This window comes from Saccopteryx leptura, chromosome 5 (assembly GCF_036850995.1).
Source record: "Saccopteryx leptura isolate mSacLep1 chromosome 5, mSacLep1_pri_phased_curated, whole genome shotgun sequence".
NCBI lineage: Eukaryota > Metazoa > Chordata > Mammalia > Chiroptera > Emballonuridae > Saccopteryx > Saccopteryx leptura.
The window spans coordinates 220,935,107-220,955,450 of record NC_089507.1 but is presented as its reverse complement, the minus strand read 5'-3'; the positions used below and the strand labels follow the sequence as shown (position 1 = coordinate 220,955,450).

Here is a 20,344-nt window from a genome sequence, read left to right as displayed (position 1 = left end):
GTTGAGACTGTACCATCCAGTGTGATGGTGTCAAGAAGAGGGGCCTCTGGGAGGTGGTCAGGTCATCAAGGTAGAGTCCTCACCACAGGCTCAGCCCCTTCTTCCTCCACTTGAGGATACATTCAGACATAAGCCATTGGAGACACACACACACCCCCCATTCTGGTCCCCTGACCTCAGAATTTCAGCCTCCAGAACTGTAAGAGATAAATTTCTTATGTTTAGAAACCACCCAAATATACCACAATGGTGTTTTGTTATAGCTGTCAGATAGAGTCCACCAATCAGCAATGATGCATAAGAAAAATTGGAATTTCAAATGAAATGTTGTAATACCACCTCAAAAACTTGAAGTCATGACCTGACTCAAAATTCTAATCCTAAACCCCAGCCCTGGCCCCTGACTACAAACCAACCCTAAATCCTTAACCCAAATCCTCACCATGTGCTGCCAGTCAGATGTGTTGCCACTACCGAGTTATCTTTCAACATGTTCACAATATGGAAAAATTGTGCCAGAACACTAACCACAGACACAGTACCCATCAGAATTAAGCAATGTGACAAAATGTGAAAGGAAACGCATTCTAAGAAAGAAAAGTTTATTTTTTAAGCTTTTTTGAAAAACAAAATAAATAAATAAATAAAGGAGTCAAGAATTTCTCCCCCACACAGGAAACAGGAGTAATGCTAAGAAAGCTAAAATGTCTTAACCACCTTTATTGATACTTTGCATTTATTCATGTATATCAGCTCATGTAAGTCTGTTTCAAATTTCTTACATTAATCCTCTGAGAGTTCCAGACCTGCGAAAGTATTTTTATGTACACAGTTGTTTTACATTACATACTTGGTATTTATAAGTTTGATATTTGTTTTGTGCATCTATATGGCTTTACTACTTTCAAGACAAAAGTCACATATAAAAATACAGACTACTCAAAACATAAAAGTCAACAATTATCAAGAATGTGGTTCACAAATCGGAGCTCGTGGACAACACAGACTCACCTGTCTGATAACAAGGTAGTGTATCCCACTCAACTCTGGGGACGAGGGTGCTATGCACGAGAAAACCATTCACAATTCCCCTTTATGTTTATAAGATAAACACCAAACTATTTCATATATATATTATATCTTTATAGTTTTTAACCAACTTCTGGTTTAAAAATAACAACTAACAATATGTAAGTACAAATGTTAGGAACAGTTTAACATGTGTAAGGAGAAACATGTCTTCTGCATTGCCTTTTTACAAGGCAAACATAGTTGAAAAGAAGTGAAAACCATGTACAATCACAGGAGAAAATTTGGTCAACCTGCACAACATAACAGGTTTCACAGATGTCATTTATCTAAGATTATGTCCAAAAACGTCCATGTATTGCAAAGGCCTTTATATCTATCAACGAGAATAATGTCAAACTATGAAGTGTTAGCAAGTAAGCGTGAATCATGCTTTTCTGTCTGAAAGAATGATGCTTGACTCTGAGTTAAAAAACATGTGAACACCAATATGAAGCACCCTTCTTTACAATAGCTTAAATTTACAAATCTAGGACAATCTACATGTTTTCCCAGCTACGCATGCATACGGTATCCTGTGATAAAAAGGGCTTGGTTATTGAAAAATCCACAAAGATCAAAAAAACAAAAACAAAAAAAGACAGAACTCAGTTAAGTTGTTGAAACCACAGAGACACTGGACCTCAGCAACACCCACGAGACTAGGGGATAAAATTAATCGTAAATTCTGGATGATTAATGCTACGCCAGCACTCTATGTTTGGGTTTAACATTGAATAGCACTCTTTCCTTTGGCTAAGAAAACATTTGGAAATGACCGATATGTTGGAATAAGCAATGTAACTTCAAAGCAGTCTGCCACTAGACTGGCGGAACCCCTTTCCCTCTGGACCTGCACGTGACCTGATCAGACGGAGAGCTCTGAACACCCCAGGCCTGCGATCCGTCACGAGTCGTCATGAACGACACTGCCCTAATGCGATGGAGCTAGACAAATACATGTATTTGCTCTTATGAAAAATTACAAAACTAACAAATCTTTTTCTCCAGAGTTATAAAAGATAAAATCTATAAATCAGTACTCAAATGTGGTTACAGAAAAATAGCCGAATGATTAACCGAGAAGCACAGGCTGTCTGTAGTCGAGTCCTGTACCCACCGCAGTCGACAGCCTGCTGACACCAGCATCCCTTTCAGACCCCCCCACCCCACCCCGCTACAGTCACCCCAGCACAGGGAGAGCTTGCGGTTCCTTTCACTCTGGGGGTGTTCTCTTAGGAACTACCAGACTTGGTTCTTTTAAAGGTAACAGAAGCTGTCAGGGAAACATTTCTTGGAATTCTTTTGGACATCCTAAAACCCACCTGGCAGTTTGATACTTTCACAGAACTAACAACTCCCATGAGAGTTACTTCTCTTACTTAGAAGGGAGAGCTTTCCAATAATACTCCCCCATCTGGAAAGCTAGAAGGGTTGGTGAGACAGGTGGCCAGGAACTAAGAGGCTGATAATGTCAACTTCAAAGCAGGACACAGGTGTGTCACACCCAGACTGTTACACAGGTACAGGCTTGTGCTTTCTTCACGTCTCATACGCAGCACAGGCCAGCGCTGACTTAGTGTCACTGTCACTGAAGACACGCATCCTGTGTGAGGAGGGCCCGCAACCAGCCTCTCGGGCGTTGGGAGAACTGGAGGCCAGCACCTCCCTCTCAGAGACTCCGTCCCTTTCAAGAACACATTCTCCCCAGTACTTACGTTTGTCAGACTATATTTAAAGAAATCCTACCATTTAATGAAAATTCTAGAATGTAATCAGGATGAAACTGGAAGAAAAAACATGCAGATGGCGCCCCGCTCGCTGGCACCTGCGCGCCCACGGCCTCACTTGTCCCTGTAGTAGAGCAGGTAGTACTTCAGGGGGTCTGGCAGGGGCAGGCTCAGCACCTTCTCCCGCAGGAAGTTCACCGGGGGCTCAGGCTTCGTCTCCACGGGGACCTGCTCCTCTTCCTCCTGCGGCTCCTCTTCCAAACCCTCACAGCCGTTGTCCTCCGATGCGTTGGAAATCCGACTGGCAAAGACCTCTTTGTCCAAAAAGACGATAGTTTCCATTCGACGACGGCGAACTCTCCTTCGCTTGAACTTGGGCGTGGTCTTCAGTCCATTCCCGTTCCTGCTTGCCGCCTCCTGGTGGACGACCTTCTTGATGGTGCCGCGGATGGCAATGCGTGCCAGGTCCTGCAGGCTGCGGACCGCCAGGGGGGCTGCGGCAAAGGACACGGGTCAGAGCCTGAGGACAGCAGAGCGGACCTAACCTGACGACCACGAGTTGGCAAACATGGCACAGAGAGCTCCTTCCAGAGAGCGTGCCGACGGCCCGCTGCGGCCCTGTGGTCCCTGCGTCACTCACATTCTGTTTCCAGCATCGCCCAACACTCTCCTGTCTACCGTTCCCACAGCACCTTCCAGGTGGAATACTTACTTTGTTGTTCAAGTAGAAAAGAGCAAATCTACAACATTTTGGAGGAAAAAAGCTCCAAAGCACGCCACAGAACACTAAAACCTGGCGGCTAGAACTGTTTACTGCAGACCCTGCACACGTGGCCCAAAGGCTTTCCCAGCAGGGAAGGAGCTGGGGCAGAGTGTTTCCATGTGTGAAACTCAAAACCAGCCTCACATTTTCCCTCCAGCACCGAAATACTCAAAAAACTCACAACTACAGTATGGGGTTGGGGGTTTCCACTGCCTATAACATTTATTGCCCAAACCGAAGGGGCCCCACAGAACTAAGTGCATGTGTACACTAGTCTGGGGGAGCCCTGGAAGCTCCCTTGGCCTCAAGTCCTCAGCACCTCCCCCTTTTGTCAGCTCCAACCCATCTCTGCTCCACTGTCCTCCTCCTCCAAGAAAGCCTCCAGGGCTCGCCCTGCGCTCCCTGGTGCTCAGCTGAAATGAGTCCTTCACAGGCCGTCAGACCTCACACCGCCAGCACCCTCTTCCCCCACAGGCAGCCTGGGGAGCTGACCCAGCTTGCGTCCCAGCCTGAGTCTCTTGTAGCTTCTCCTCTGCCCTGCCCTCGTGGTGTTTCCTGAGATTCTGATGTTTATCCTCTCCTCTCTGTATGCTTGTTCCGTGCTTTGACCTCTATTCAGAGCTTCAATGAACAGAACACAGCCAGCTGCTCCCAGGGCTCTAACCCAGTCTGGACCAGGGTCCAGAGCCCCACACATGTCTCCTTCGTCCCTCCTTGGAGCGGCCCCGTGTGCCTGCCCCGAGTCCTCTCCTGCAGAGACTGGTGTCTTACTCGCGATCTTTGTCTCTAGCCTGCACAATCCCCACTGCCTCCCAATGGGTTCCCACCTGCACTGTCCCTCACCCACACGTTCTGACAGCTGACCCCATCTACACCTACCTGACCTCACGATGCACTGTCTTCCTCGGTGTGACTTTACTAGTCTAGGAAGGGAAAGCTACAAACAACTGGACCGCTCACTTCCCTGTCACACGATCATTTACACTCAGAATTCACACTGAAGTCCTGGCCTCAAAAACCACATCTCAGGGTGCCTGCCAGGCTGTCGTGACACTTGTCCGGTGTGATGAAGCCCTCACATCAAAAGACTTGTCTTTAGCTAGACCCCTAAAAGCCTCCTAGACACCACGATTGTCCCCTCACCTCCTAGCTCTCTGCTAAGGCTCTATAAGGTGGTGCCTTCCCGACTGCAGGCCACATTTGCTTAGTTATTCTGATGGGGTCTTTAAGGGAGCATGCATTCGACACGTGACCCTCCACCGGGCCCCGGGGTACTCCTGAATGCACACACGCCACACCTCTTATGTGAAATACCTGGCACCTCCCCTCCGCCGCACGATCAACTCCAGTCTGACCTGCATCCCATGCAGCGTCCCCCACATGCCTCCTCTGAGCATCTGGGGACTTGCAAGCAAGTCATAAGTCACCAGCTCTCATCTCTTCCTCCTCCTCTGCTCTGCTTAGGGAATTCCTTTTCACCCTTGAGGACCAAGCACAGACATCACACCCTTGGCACGCCTGACCCCTCTCAGTGCCCCGGCAAAGTCTCCTGCTGCTTGTTCTCATGTCCCCACAGCCATGCTGGCTTCCTGTGTCTTGCACAGAGTACAGACCAAGAAGAGCATCACTGCTTGATAAATGATGCCTCATAAACGAAACAATACTTCTGGAAAGAATTCATCACCATGTATGTTCCTTGGGCGCTGAAATGAAAGGTAATTTAATTCTTCCTACTTTTTTTTCATTTTCCAAATTTTCTAAATGATCAGAAAGCAGAGTCCATACTAAATGGTTTTATCTTAAATAAAATCATTTCTAATTCGCCTTGAAATGTAAGTTTTTGTTGAAATTATAAAACATTTGCCAGAATGCTTAGCTCTCTGCTGGGTATCCACCCTGACAACGTGACAGGCACAGGCCTGGCCAAGGCCGGCTCTACCACAAACCTGCAGCCCCCACTGAGCAGAGGGACCATGGACCTGCAGGAGCGCCAGGGCCAGGGGTGCCAGGGACACGCTCTCTCCAGAGGCAGGTTTACTTCCCTTCCATGGGCTCTTCTCCCCACAGTGAGAACAGTGTCACCAGCAGCAGCTCTCTGTACAAGACTGCAATAACCTAACAACCCACAATATGCTGGAAATGGACTGTACTTTATTTTATTATTATTTTAGGTTTTATTTATTCATTTTGAGAGAGAGAGAAAGAGAGAGAAGTGGGGAGGAGCAGGAAGCATCATATCCCGTATGTGCCTTGACCGGGCAGGCCCAGGGTTTCAAATCAGCAACCTCGGGGTTCCAGGTCAATGTTTTCTGTGCCACCACAGGTCAGGCAGGTTGTGTTTTTGTTTGTTTGTTTTTTGTGACAGACAGAGAAACAGAGAGAGGGACAGACAGGAAGGGAGAGAGATAAGAAGCATCAATTCTTCATCATGGCACCTTAGTTGTTCATTGACTGCTTTCTCATATGTGCCTTGACCAGGGGGCTTCAGCAGAGTGAGTGACTCCTTGCTCAAGCCAGAGATCTTGGGCTCAATATGGTGAGCTTTACTCACACCAGATGAGCCTGTGCTCAAGCCAGTGACCTCGGGGTTTCAAACCTGGCTCCTCCACATCCCAGTCTGATGTTCTATCCACTGCACCACCACCTGGTCAGGCAGCAGATTGTAATTTTTTAAATGCCTGGAAATGACTTGGAAAATTTTAAGGTTATGGCAGTGAAAAATTGCTCTTTAATATTAAAGGTTCCTACTCAGGAGATGACAAACATCTGAACAATGAGTGGGACTCGGTACTCACGTAGCTGGACGAGTCTGGACTTCCCCGACTCCGACCGGCGTGGCTGGACCAGAGGAGCGAAGGACACGGCCAGGATCTTCTTGGTCTCCCACGCAGAAGGGCCCGTGCGTGTGATCTTCGTCAGCTGTCCCAAAGACAAAGCGAGAAAATATCCAAAATATGTGACTGCTGGTAGGTTAAAAATACTATAAATATGGGAGCGCTGTGACTTGAAATTCTATTCCCACGCTCTTCTAGGGAAACCAGTGTGAGTTCTAAAACAGGAACAGCTACTTTTTAAAAGGGATATCAAACTAGAGACACGCACGAGGACCACAGTCCTCAGAGTGGGGACTATGAGTGGTTGTTTCTGAAGTTCACTCATTTCCTACAATGAATGATCACTTTTCAAACAAAATAAATTAAATGCAAACACTTAAAAATTACACCCTGGCCTGACCTGTGGTGGCGCAGTGCATAAAGCGTTGACCTGGAAATGCTGAGGTCGCCGGTTCAAAACCCGGGGCTTGCCTGGTCAAGGCACATATGGGAGTTGATGCTTCCAGCTCCTCCCCCCTTCTCTCTCTCTGTCTCTCTCTTTCTCTGTCTCTGTCTCTCTCCCTCTCTCTCTCCTCTCTAAAAATGAATAAATAAAATAAAATAATTTTTAAAAAAGTTTAAAAAAAATAAAAATTACACCCTGGCTGGTCAGCTCAGTTGGAGCATCATCCCAATTGGCCAAGGTGGTGGGTTTCATCCCCACTCAGGGAAGACAACCAGTGAATGCATAAGTAAGTGGAACAACAAATTAATGCCTCCCTCCCTCTCTCTCTCTTTCCCTCCCACCCTTTCTCTCTCTCCTAACAATCAATAAAAGAGTAAAAATAAAAAATTGCAAAAAAAAAGGAATGCTCTTCTAATTTTTATCATTTTTCCCCCCTAATTCTTTATAATGGTGAGATATCCTTCCCAATGACACTGAAAACACACAGAAACATGCATGACCGAAGAGCAGTCTCTGGCAAGATTCCTACCAAGCAAGGATTCCTGTAAAATACTCACTGTCATGGTGTAAGACACTTAGAAGGGAATTACTCAAGTAATTCTGACACACAATTGTCCTAACGATACAACATGCACCACAGCACAGCTGTGAGGGATGGGTGTGGTGAGGCTCTATGATGCCCACCGCAGCCAGAACCTGTCCTTGCCTTCTGCCTCATTTGTGAAATACAGGGAGTTGTTACAAGGAAACATACATGTCCACTTCCTGGAACAGACCCTGGCAAATGGCTACGTGTGCAAAGATGTCAGTCAGGAAGGGGGTCTGACCTTCTCTTCCAGCGGCATGACGAGGATGCCCCCCACCTTGAGAAGACTCTTCATGTAGTCTTCATGCTCCTTCTGCACACCAGCCCCGCAGTACACGCGGTCATACTGAGAACAGTCGGGAGAGATCTCCAGGCAGTTACCAGGAACAAAGGAAGGCTCACAGAAGTCAAACCTGAAAGTCAGATGTGTCTCTATAGTAAATCCACACTACCCCCAGGGTACAGACCTTCACTTTAGGGTCCTAAGGCAATGTGATACAACCTAGAGAGCCAAGAACTGGAAGCCAAATTCAAAATGATTACACCACTAATTATTAGAACCCCAGAAATTCCAAACCACCACCATGGAGTGAACTCCGTACGCTTGATCCAAGCTTAAATCATCCAGTCTCCTACCATCATTACCTCTGCTCTGCTTTACAAGTCACTGTTTTCTTCAAGATCTATTTCAAAAGTGAAATGAGAGTAAATAAAGCATATTTGATTTTTCTAAAAAATTGTATCCCTGAACTAAGAACTTTCACGCCTTGTTTAAAAATGGCAAGAGCTGGTTACAAACACTGTTTAATGACAAATGCAACAACTGTTTTACAACGAGTTAGGGGATAAAATATGTGTATCAGAAACATGAAAACTGAGCAAAATGAACATCCTATTTCCCTCCTTTATTATATGGGTGAAAAATTACCTTTACTCAGGTGTCTGTTAACAAACCTACAGCCCTTAAAAACACATCCGCGCACCCCTATCTCCTGCCACACAACCACCGTGTCTGCCGGCACATGAACACACAGACAGACTTCTTCCCATCTCACAAGGCTCACGTGACAGCCCACAGCCCTACTGAGGACCCAGCTCGACTCACCTGTCAAAGCTGTCGCTGGTCCTGATGAAGAAGTCGAGTCTCTGCTTCGCATACTCGATCACGTCGGGGTGAAGCTCCACTCCGTGGTTCACCCCAAAGGGACCTGCGAGGTTCGGAACAGGAAACCTTTCACAACAGCTCTTGACTGGTCCTGTGCGGGCGATGGACCTCACTCTGCATGAGCACTCACAGGCACTCACAAAGTTTCTGGTCTGACCACGATACTGGCCCAGATCACAGAGCTAATCTTATATATGCAGGGCAACCTCTGCTCACATCAAAAACATTCATTTCTATGAGTTACTCACTTCGCCGCTTTCTTAACCCTGAGCCTCCCAGCTCTCCAGCTTCTAAAGAATTATTTAAAAACGTAAAGAAGGTTAGGTCTGAAACCAGGAGTTCAAGGTCTCACTAATGAATTGAAGAAGAAACATATATTTGCAAATACAGCTTGACACAGGATTGTTTTCCACAGAAGGTCCTGCCAAGCACTCATACGCAGGCATTTCAACAATCCTCACAAAAGAGGTTTAAATCATCATTGAAATAAAATTATAGTTCCAAGTCACAATGAAACATTTCTTTATATCCAAGGAAATTTGCTATGAGAGACATCATGTGCTCTGTTACTGATGTTCCTGTTACAGTGTGTAAACCTTCATCTTGGTGAAATCTGGGTGAGAACTATTGACACAAATGGCTAAGGTGAATCCGTGTGTGGGAGTCCGTTGACACTAAGGTCAAGAACAGGCAATGACATCTGTGCTGAGAGGGGAGCACAGTGCTCTCTGGAGAGTGTGGGGCCTCAGGGCACTGACTACTCTGCATCTTGTTCTGGGTGTGTTCGCAGGAAGCGGATGCACAGGTTCAGATTCTCCAAGCTCCACACTTCACACCTGCTCACTTACTTTTGCTTATATGTAAATCTCTGGAAATCAACAGGGCACACGGGACTTAATGTAGCAGATCTACCTATCTACCTCCTTACCTACTAAAGTCACAGTGTAACGCTCACACCTACACTCCGACATGAATGCTGGGAAATCAGCAACCATCTATACACCCACATCTCTGCATTTTGTCACCTGGTCTTTCTATCCCTTCCTAGCATAGCAGCCCCCATGGCGGGCCAGAGCTTCCCTGTCCTCCCCTGGGACAACTGACATTATCCTCTCATCAGAATGCACCTTGCCCAAGAAATCAAATTTCCACTGTTTACCTCAAATCTGAATTATTCCAACATTGAGACACTCTGACAAGTCACTGACTTCAAACCCCACTGCTCTCTGACACGGGACACCAGAGACCCAGGAATCCTGCCTCCATATTTTCGTTAGCCCCTCACCTTTTATCAAAAGCACCTAAGCAGTTAATTCCAATTATACATATAGAACATAGTTCCTATTCTTGAGTAGATTAACACAAAAAAAGGGTAAAAACACCTATCCTCGCCCCCCCCCCCCATAAGAAGATGACTAATGGGAGGGAGGACGTATGGGTCCGAGGACATAGCACTGAAGCCAGACCCGGGAGGACCCCAAGCAGAGCAGCTCCCCCACACACTAAGTCACCACCTCTGCGCAGGTCACCAAGAACCACAGGAAAGGAGAGCCCTCCACAAAGACAGGAGGCCACAGAATGAGCACCGAGTGTGGTGGAAGGGGATCAAGTTCAGGGCCAGGCAGGAAGGCAGCTGGACCTCTGTGTCAGATGAAGGACTTGAGGCTTCAATTCTAGGCACCGAGAAACCAACAAGGTTTTCACCTCTGGAGAGATTTGCGAGATACAGTGGTCCAGCTGAATGAACTGAAGATGGAGGCCCAGGGACACACAGGATCTGGACAGAGAAAATGGTCCACACATGCGGCCTTCCCGCAGGTCCGAGAAGTCTCCCCAGGAAAGCAAACTCTGCAGTTACCCTTCAACTGCAACCAAACACCATGTCGGGTCCATTACAGCTGAAAGCACAGCTTTCCTGCCTCAGGTCGCTCCTTCCGGCATCTAACAAAGTTCCCAGGATAGCTGACCCTTGAATGCGGGTGTAAGGGTGCTGACCCCAGCAGGGTCCAAAATCCAGATCAATTCTGACTCCTCAAAAGCAACTACAGTCCCAAAATTTCACAAAATTGAAAAGTATATGAACTTATAAAGAAACTCAAAAATCAACTGTTACTGCTAAGATTCTCTACAGCAACTCTGGCAATGATGAGAAAGAACACTGATGTGCAAAGTCCAGTCGCCTGATCTCTCCCACAGTCAGTCTTACAATGATCTGATAACGTTTAAACACTTCAGGCAAAAACTTTGTGGGCAATCTCCACATTTAGCAAATCCTGTCAGCTCCAACATCAAAAGGTACCAGACTCCCAGCATCTACCCAGCAATGTTCAAAACAAATGCGGCAGACTGCAGGGTAGGAGGAAATGACAGGTTAGACAGTTCACAAGAGCCCAAGGCAGAAGCCAGCAAGACTGCTCACCATCCCAAACATGTGCTGAGAGCTCTCACCAACTTCTGGGTGGCTGTCTCAGCTCTCACCTAGAGTACTAGACTGGGACCAGACTCCCTGCATCCTATTCACACATGAACTTGCCAGCCCGCTGCCCACAACCAATCCTACAGATGACACTCCTGTCCCAGAACCAGCCTGCTTCACCTCCTTCTTCCCCCATCTTGCCTAATGTGAATTCTTTCAAAACAACTTACATCTTTCTTTTTCAAACTCACTGTAATACAGGGGTCCCCGTCCATCCCAGAAGAGGGCAGGTTTGCCCGTTTTATCCAGCAAGGCAGCTGGTGCTCAGCCTGGATGCCCAGGACCTGGTGCTGTTTCTGATGACATACACTTTCTTTTCCATAAAAGCTTTCAGCCATGAAAGTTGTTAACATGCCTTTCCCCCATTATCACATTTTATATGCGGTAGAAATTAAATTAATCCTCAGTTATCTGGTACTGTTGTTAAATGGCTTCAAATAACATAATTTGTGAAATCCCTCTCATCCTGGAATTTACCTGAAAATAAACTTACAGGTACTGATTCTTCCAGTATTCAAAGCACAAGGCAAATAAAAACTGTTAGAGAGAACTTTAATTTCCAGGGGACATTAAAATTAATTCTTCTCAATTTAGAGACAGTGACAGGCAGGCTGAGTGATTGTACGAGTTGAGAAATCAGGTAAAGTCCACATGTGCACAACTGTCTAGGTGCTCTGCTGTACAGGAGGAAGGTGTGCTGAACACCTGCTGGAGGTACAGATGGGAGGGGACAAGGAACAGGAGGGGTGCCCTAAGGCCTTCCCCCTTCACCACCCAACCCGGTAGCTACTGGTAAATGACACCAAATAACTACCAGGAAGGCCAAGTGTCCTTTCACTGGACACTGTCAGCAGCCCCTTTTCTCCTGCAAACTCTCCAGATTACCTAGAATGAGCCCCACCATGGAGCTGAGGTAGCCGGTGCCACTGCCCAGGTTCAGGAACGAGAGCCCCGGCTGCAGGTCCAGGGCCTCCATCACCTCCGAGTAGATGCACGGAGCCGACAGGTGGATGTTTCCATGCTTCCATGCCAAGTCTTTATAAGCATTTTCTTTAAATTCTTCCAGGTAATAATCTGCGCGGTCAATAGCTCGGAAAGCCTGCTCCACCAGTTCGGTCCGGATGTACTGCGCTTCCTTCAAATTGTCTATCAGCTCATCATTGTCCTCGCCAGCACTCACGGCACCTCCCATCTTCACGAGCACACCTGGGCAGCGCTGCAATTACAAAATGTTCCAGAGAGCCACTTACAGTAAAGGTAAGAAAGCAGAATAATTGAAGTCCTCAGTACATACCGACTTCAAATTCTGAACTCTGAAAATAATTCCGATGGGATCGGTTTTGTCAAGACCTATCCGCCCCATCCACAAGGATGCCAGATTCAAAAGCAAATACACTCAGTGCTATCCATCCAGAATCAGTTTGTGACTCATAGTATCGACTGAATTCAAATGAACCTGAAATTCCTAAAGTAGGTAACTCTTCCAAAGTCATGGTTATACTTTACATAAAATGAAACCATTCTACCAAACATCTCATCAATTCCTGGGGAGAAGAAAGGAAAACACCAGACCTCACAAAGACTGACACATTTCTGCAGTCCAACTTCCATAATAACATATTATAATTTTTTTGTTACAAAGTTTATACTTGTTTTCCCTTCACAATCCTCTGGATGAAAATCATAAGAAAATGCTGGGCACTGACCAAAGCAGTGGTGGGAGAGGTTGTCCCAGGAAAGATAATAAATGAGCATGTCAGTACACAGACTACAGGTGGGAGCTCAGCAGGAACTCTCTCAAATCCCAGTTAGGACTGTTAGAATTCAGAGCTGAATACTACACTCTGCACATCTCTAGGGCAGTTCAATTATTAGATCCCCATCCGTTTCCTTCCACAGCCCTTGTCAGGTTTTGAACCATAACCAGTTTACCCCAGTGAAATAAAAGCTAATGAGGTCGAATTTAATCTTGCATAAGCCGCTCAGTTTTGAAGATAAGGTCTATACCCCTAGTCTAGAACAGTCATCTTAACATTTGGGTCACTAGTTAAAAGTGGAGCTGTCTGTAGCTGCTTCAAGGTCTGTTCTGGAAAAGGCCTGGCACTACATGTCCGCTGTGGGTCTGAGAGCCGCCTTTTTCCCAGAGGCCCTATGTCCACACCATCATCCATTCCACAAGACTATGGATCGGGTCGGTTTTATTTTGAACTGAAGGCTATCACTTCCTCGAACTGCCTGCCTGAAAATGTATTCCACTTGCCCTGGCAGGTAGCTCACGTGGTTAGAGAGAGTCCTGATACTCCAAGGTGTGGGTTCCATCCCCGGTCAGGGCACATACAGGAATCAACTAACGAATGCATAGATAACTGCAACAACAAAACCATGTTTCTCTAAGTCAATAAGTAAAAAAAATTTTAAATGTATTCCATATGCGAAGGCTACCTTTTTTTTTTTTTTCTTTTTAGCACAAATAGCTACAGCCTTTCACAGACACCCCCTGCCGGTCACGACCTCATTTGGGCTGCAGGACAAGAGGCCGCAGGAGGAGCAGGCCCTAGCAGGCGCCCGGCACTAACAAAGCTGGGAGCGGACGCCCATCTCTGCATACAAGTGCAGCCCCGCACAAGCCTCCAGGGGCACCATCTCTAAAGCGCAGCACGCCCGCAGCCGCGATCCCACGTGACAAAGTGACAACGGGTGACCCCACCTTCCGCCGCGAGGGTGCCTGGGACCACCTGTAGGCTGAGCACCGGTCATTCCGCAGCGACCTCGCTTTCCCCGCACTTTGTCGCCCTGCTGCTCGTCGCTGACCCCCGCGGGATCGCGCGTCACTCCGTCAAACACCAACGGGCTCAAGGCTGTCTGCCGAACCAGGTGGGTTCCACGCCCACTCACAGGCACGTGAACCGCTTTACCCGGCGCCGCGCCGGCTGTGCCTGGCGATCCTGAAACAGCCGCGCCCGGCAGGGACCGGCCACAGCCCGGGCTGCTCCGCGTCAGTGCGCCCCGCATGCTCCGGCCCTCGGGGGGCGCACCGCGCGGGGACGCCGCTTCCAGGAGGCATGCGCGCACAGTGACGCCCGCGGGAGACTGCGAGACAGCACCCGCCCCACGCCACGCCGCCCGCGGAGGAATAACGGCAGACACGGGCCTCCCGTCTGGAACACCGGGTCTTCCCCGCACCCACGCCGCCTGCTGCGGCCGGGCGGGGCCCCGGGGCAGTAGGGCGCGTCCCCGCCACGGGCGACGTCTGCCCTGCGAGCTCTCCGGGTGTGAGGCTGTCCCGGCGCGAGCACGAAGTCCTGGACCCCGCACCACGGCTCCGCCGCTCTGGCGAGCAGAGCGCGGACGCAGGGACGGGCCGAGCGGCTTTCCCGGACGGAGCGACGCGACGGCCCCTCTGCGACCCCAGGCGTAGGCGCCTGTCCGCTCCCGCGAAAGCCGCGGGGACAGCCGGTTCTGACTTGCCTGATAGCCGGCCGCCGACGTCACCGCTGGGAGCTGCAGGCCAGCGGCGCCCCGAGGCCGCGATGCCGCTCTGGGGGCGGGGACGACAGGCGTGGGGGCGGGGACGCCGGGGACCCCTCCGGGCGCTCGGACCAGGGCGGGGGCCGGCGGACAGCAGGGAGGGGCCCAGGGCGGCGGCGGTTCTACCTCGGGGCTCGGCCGGCCCGCGACCTGCTGCTCCTCGGGCGCTGCTAGCCCGTCCGCGGCCCGTCTGTGCCGCGCCAACCTCCGCCGTAAACATCCACCGCCCCACCGCGCCTGCGCGGGCAACGTACCGAGTGCGCGTGCGCCTGCGCCCGGGCCGAAGCACAAAGGGGCAACAGCCCTGCAAGGGCCCCGCCCCGCACTCTGGCCACGCCCATAGACCCGCCCACGAGGTGCGGCCCGCGGGCTGACGGCGAGCGAGGCGCGCGGTGTGGGGAGCCGAGGAGTATTGCGGAGCTGCACTCTGCGGGGGTGGGCGGTTCAGAGGACAGCTGGGGGAGGGTTAGTGCTTCGGCGCCCCACCGTAAGCTAGGACCCCTCTGAGCACGAAAGGCAAGGCCGACTGGTGAGGGATAGCCACTGGCGGCGGTGGCTACTGTGGCTTCTGTGGCACGGAAGGGACATTCAAGCTCAGATGTGCAGGACCAGGAGCTCCTTCCTCAGTGTCACCTCATCCACACCGGAGTAGAGTTGTTCACCATCTCAGCCACAGCCTTGGTGATTTCTGCAACCTTCTCATCCTTGGCAAGTCCTTTGAAATCATGGGCTATGATGTCGCTAGGCAATAGGATTTTTCAGCTCGATTATAATCTTATGGGACCACCATTGCACGTGCAGTCCATCACTGAGCAAAAAACATAATTATGTGGTGTGTGACTAAACCAGCAATGAGTGAACAATTGAAACTAGAATTAAGAACACAATGCCATTTACATTAATTAGCACAAGAAAAGAAATAGGCATAAATCTAAAAGTACAAAATCTATATGAGAAAAACAACAAAATTCTGACAAAAGAAATCAAAGACTAAATAAATGGACAAATATATTCCATGTCTACGAATAGAAAGACTCAATGTAGTGATACTCTCAATTCCTCCCAATTTGGTCTATAGATTCAGTGCGGTCCAATTAAAATCATAGCAAGTTATTTTATGAATATCAACAAAATGATTGTATTGAAGGATAACAAAGTTGGAGGACTGACACAACTCAATTCAAGATTTACTACAAAATCACCGTAATCAAGACAGTGTGCTATTACTGAAAGAAAAAACTAATAGGGCAATGGAACAGAACAGAGGGCCCAGAAATAGACCCACACAAAAACAGTCAACTGGTCTGTGACAAAGGAGCAAAGGCAACAGAGTGGAGAAAGGATAGTCTTTTCAACGATCAGTACTTGGACAACTGGCTATCCACATGCACAAAAACGAATTTAGACACAAACCTCACCATAGTCACATAAAATTTCTAGAAAATAACAAAGAAGGAAATCTAGGTGACGTCGGGCATGGCAATGATATTTTACATACAACACCAAACACACAATCCTTGAAAGCAAACTATGGACTTTAGTTAAAAATGTATCAATTTTGGTACATTAATTATAACAATGTACCGCACTAATGCAAGATGCTAATAATAAGACTCTATACTATCTCTGCAATTTTTCTGTAAAGCAAGAACTGCTCTAAAAAATACAAGCTATTACTTTCATTTATTTATTTATTTGCTTGTTAGTTTATTTATTATTTGTATTTTTCTGAAATGAGAAGCGGAGAGGCAGAGAGATAGACTCCCACATGCACCCAATGGGATCCACCTGGCATTCCCACTGTGGGTAATGCTCTGCCCATCTGGGGTGTTGCTTCATTGCAACCGGAGCCATTCTAGCGCCTGAGGCAGAGGCCATGGAGCCATCCCCAGCGCCTGAGCCAACTTTGCTCCCATGGAGTCTTGGCTGTGGGAGGGGAAGAGAGAGATAGAGAGAAATGAGAAGGGGAAGGGTGGAGAAGCAAATGGGCGATTCTCCTGTGTGCCCTGGCCGGGAATCGAGCTGGGCCAACACTCTACCGTTGAGCCAACCGGCCAGGGCTATATTAATTTTTTTAATGCACGACATGACATGATAAAGGGAGTTTTCCAGGCAGAAAGCAAATGATACCAGATGGAAATACAGATCTGTACAGAAGTATGAAGGCCACTGGAAATGACAGCCATGTGGGGGATATATATATACATCAATTTATTTCTTGACTGTGCCTTAGTCCTGGCTAAGGACACCATTTCTTGTTTTATTTACCACAGTGCTGTCTGACTGTTTCTTCTGTGGACAAGAATTGCTTTTGCAATTACAATGTGTTTTCTCAGCTAGGAGTTTGACATACAGCATCCTGTTTGTGAGGAGGAGCTCGTTTCTAAACCTCAGACTGAGATTAGGAAGCTGATTCAGGGCTGCAAATCAGGGACTCCTCTGGCTGGTAGAGTGGAGTTAAACAGCCTTGCTGGGTGATGGTGGGTGGGAGGCAGGAGGCTCCTCCCATGTCAGCCAAGAAGCGCTATCAAGGCCACCCTCACTGCCCTTTGCAGAGGAAGTGGGTGCCCACTCTCAGTGTCCTCGGCCTCTCTGAGTGAGATTCTTGCCGACAGATGCATGAAACATCATTGGCTGGGGAAGCAGATGGGGGTGGGGCATCCCAAATCAATGGCCTTGGACCTGAACCTTCTCTCCTGCTTCTGACGGGTGCCTGAAATGAGCCAGGAGAGTCAGCACCCCAGCTGCTGGGGGCCACAGTGATAACAAGATGCAAAATTCACCATGAGGTGTTGCCCCAGCACAGCTGTTGTGTTGGAAAAAAACAAAACCAGGTTCTCTGAAAAGGGAAAAAATATTCCTTCCTCTTTTTGAGGCATTTGTAGTCAGAGGGTGGAGTTACCACAGTTCATACCTGTGTCAGCACTTCTTTGCTGCTTGTGCTACACAGGTGACTGAGGTCTGATGTCAATCTGAAAATACTGGTAAACTCAAATATTCGTATTTGTGTATGTAAATGGATTCATAAAATAAAATAAAAAAGTCTCATTTTAGGCCCTGGCTGGTTGGCTCAGTGGTAGAGCGTCGGCCTGGCGTGCAGGAGTCCCAGGTTCGATTCCCGGCCAGGGCACACAGAAGAGGCGCCCATTTGCTTCTCCACCCCTCCCCCTCTCCTTCTCTGTCTCTCTCTTCCCCTCCCGCAGCCAAGGCTCCATTGGAGCAAAGATGGCCCGGGAGCTGGGGATGGGTCTGTGGCCTCTACCTCAGGCGCTAGAATGGCTCTGGATGCGACAGAGCGACACCCCAGAGGGGCAAAGCATTGCCCCCTGGTGGGCATGCCGGGTGGATCCCGGTCGGGTGCATGCGGGAGTCTGTCTGACTGCCTCCCCGTTTCCGGCTTCGGAAAAATGAAAAAAAAAAAAAAGTCTCATTTTAAAACAAACAACCTTAATAAAAAGTTACCAGTATACCACAGGCATAGGGAAGGGGTCTGAGATGGTTGATTTTATGTGTCCACTTGGCTAGGCCACAGTGCCCAGATATGATAAGTCTTATCCGAGCACTTGAGGATCTACAAGCCAAGTAGGAACTCAGCCTCCAGATGGCCTTTGGGTGCATGCTGCAGTGTTAACTACTCCTGGGTCTCCAGCCTGCCAGCCTGCCAGCCTGCCCTACAGAGTTTGGACTTTGCCCCCACAATGACATGAACCAGTTCATTAAAATAAATCTATCTGATGTCTAATCTATCTTCTATTGGTTCTGTTTCTCTGTAGAAACCCAACTAATGCAGGGTCCTTCAAAGAAATGCTGTCAGACTAGGGTCCAGAGGTCTGTCTCCAGGACACCACATATCTTACCATGTAATTCCCAAGGTTGAGGGTCCCTACCCCTTCATCGGCGCCCAGCCACATCTCTTGTGACCTAGAAGAGGAAGAACCTGAGTGGACAGCAGCCTCAGGGAGGTGGGGCCAGTTGGGGGAGAGTGACCTCCAGAACCTCTGACGGCAGTTGGTGGCCAAGACATGGCTCAGGGAGGTGGTAGTAGCAGATGTATGCATTCTGTGGGCACCAGGTGGGTGGCAGCTAGACCTGTGGGTGCAGACAGGTGAGCCCTGGGTGGCAGAGGTAGTTAAACATCGAATGGCTAAAAACATGCCAGGGGTGGATCTCGGAGCTAGAAATGGTGGCTGAACAGACAGGAAGGTGTTGGGCAGTGATGGCAGGTTTAAGGGTGTACTCAGGGTGGTGCGTGATCTGAGGTCTGGGCTCCCCTCTTTCAGCAGCATGTACTGTGGACCTCTTTAGAGAGAAGGAAACAGGCACAGAGGCTGGACGTGATCTGCTGAAGGTTCTGAGGTATGAGATGGGGCCAGACTCAAACACAGAGAGCTCTCACCTGTGCCTCTGCATCAGAAACCAGGTGCCATCCCTCAGACCTGGAAGTGCCCCATGCACACATACTTCCTGCTCTGCCCTCCACTTTCAAATGCCCCCACCTACAAAGCATACATCCCATATGTGGCTGGCTCTCCCTAAGGGGTCTCCAAGGCTAATGAGGGAGAACCAGAGACCCTCTGGGCACTGCCCATCTGGGCCCTTCCAAGGTCCTGAGCATCTTCCCCAGACCACACCAGCTCTGACCCTCAACCTGGGGTGAGTGGTGTTTCTGTGCAACATTCCATTTAAAGGTTTTAGGTGTTTAAACAATGTTCAGAGATCACCAGTCCTGGCCCAGGGCTCTAACATGCAGGGCGGCAGCATCAACCACTACCCCCACACTACTGGCTGCCCAGGGGTGCATGAAACTGTTGAAAGCTGCCCAGGACATCCCTAGCATGATGTTGTGGGTAGATGGCATTGAAGGCATAGCTCTATGGGCAGGAAGTGGGCCTAGAGGTCTGAAACCAATATCATGACCCTCTCTCACCAAGGCGGCTTCCCAAGGCCTCTGAGCTGAGGAGGGTGGGGCAACCACATGTCCCAGAAGAGCCTGGTTGGCGGTCCAGTAACTGCACGTGTCTCAGGTCTGGAGGTGCATCCTGACTTGGTACAGACTGCAGCTCTGAGATTGCTGCTGAGGGCCTAGTTCATGCCAACCAGCTTCACTGTCCCATGGTCACTCTGAGTGTCATGGTCACAGGACACTTGGGGACTGTGAGCTAAAAAGTCTCCCTCCTGTGCTCAAGAATGTTGAGAGGGTGGTGGACCAGAAAAAAAAATCCCATTCTGCACATGAACACATGATTTCCCAAATCATTTCAGGGGTTCTGGACTCCAGAAAGCCCCCACAAACTCAGCTCTGTGAAAAGAGACTGTACCTGGGTTCCCAGCTCGGATCCCCGGCCACCCGCAGACCTGAGACCCCGGGGATCACTCTGACCATCCTCCCCCTCCCCCCGGGGTCAGCACACAGGCTGGGGGGACTGGGCAACTGCCACAACTTCGGGGAGCAGCCCAGTGTGGAAGGCCCTCCAGGGAGGGTACGAGGCTGTCGGCGGCTCTGAAACAACTGGAAATGTTCTAGAGGAGATGGTCCCAGTGTAAGGACCACAACTCACTCCTTCCTGCTTCCAATCAAAAAAAGAGTAAATTAAAGAGTAAATCAAGGCCCTGGCCGGTTGGTTCAGTGGTAGAACATTGGCCCAGTGTGTGGAAGTCCCGGCTTCGATTCCCCGCCAGGACACACAGAAGCACCCATCTGCTTCTCCACCCCTCCTTCTTCTCTGTCTCTCTCTTCCCCTCCCGCAGC

At 49.1% G+C, this 20,344-nt stretch overlaps 1 protein-coding gene across 3 annotated transcripts; it reads right to left on the bottom strand.

Moving 5' to 3' along the window:
• Positions 1 to 585: 585 nt before the first annotated feature.
• On the bottom strand, positions 586 to 14,851 carry PCMTD2 (protein-L-isoaspartate (D-aspartate) O-methyltransferase domain containing 2). 3 transcript variants are annotated; one of them, XM_066384489.1, is made up of 6 exons: positions 14,536 to 14,851; positions 11,953 to 12,283; positions 8,532 to 8,634; positions 7,668 to 7,839; positions 6,357 to 6,480; positions 586 to 3,292 (listed from the first exon to the last, which is right to left on the bottom strand). In XM_066384489.1, exons 2-6 carry the CDS (start codon positions 12,257 to 12,259, stop codon positions 2,913 to 2,915), a joined length of 1,086 nt encoding a protein of 361 aa, XP_066240586.1. In that variant the 5' UTR covers positions 12,260 to 12,283; positions 14,536 to 14,851; the 3' UTR covers positions 586 to 2,912. The 3 variants fall into 3 exon arrangements, with proteins under 3 accessions (XP_066240586.1, XP_066240587.1, XP_066240588.1); XM_066384490.1 differs by having other exon boundaries at positions 14,722 to 14,841; XM_066384491.1 differs by lacking the exon at positions 14,536 to 14,851 and adding an exon at positions 13,775 to 14,490.
• Positions 14,852 to 20,344: the final 5,493 nt, after the last annotated feature.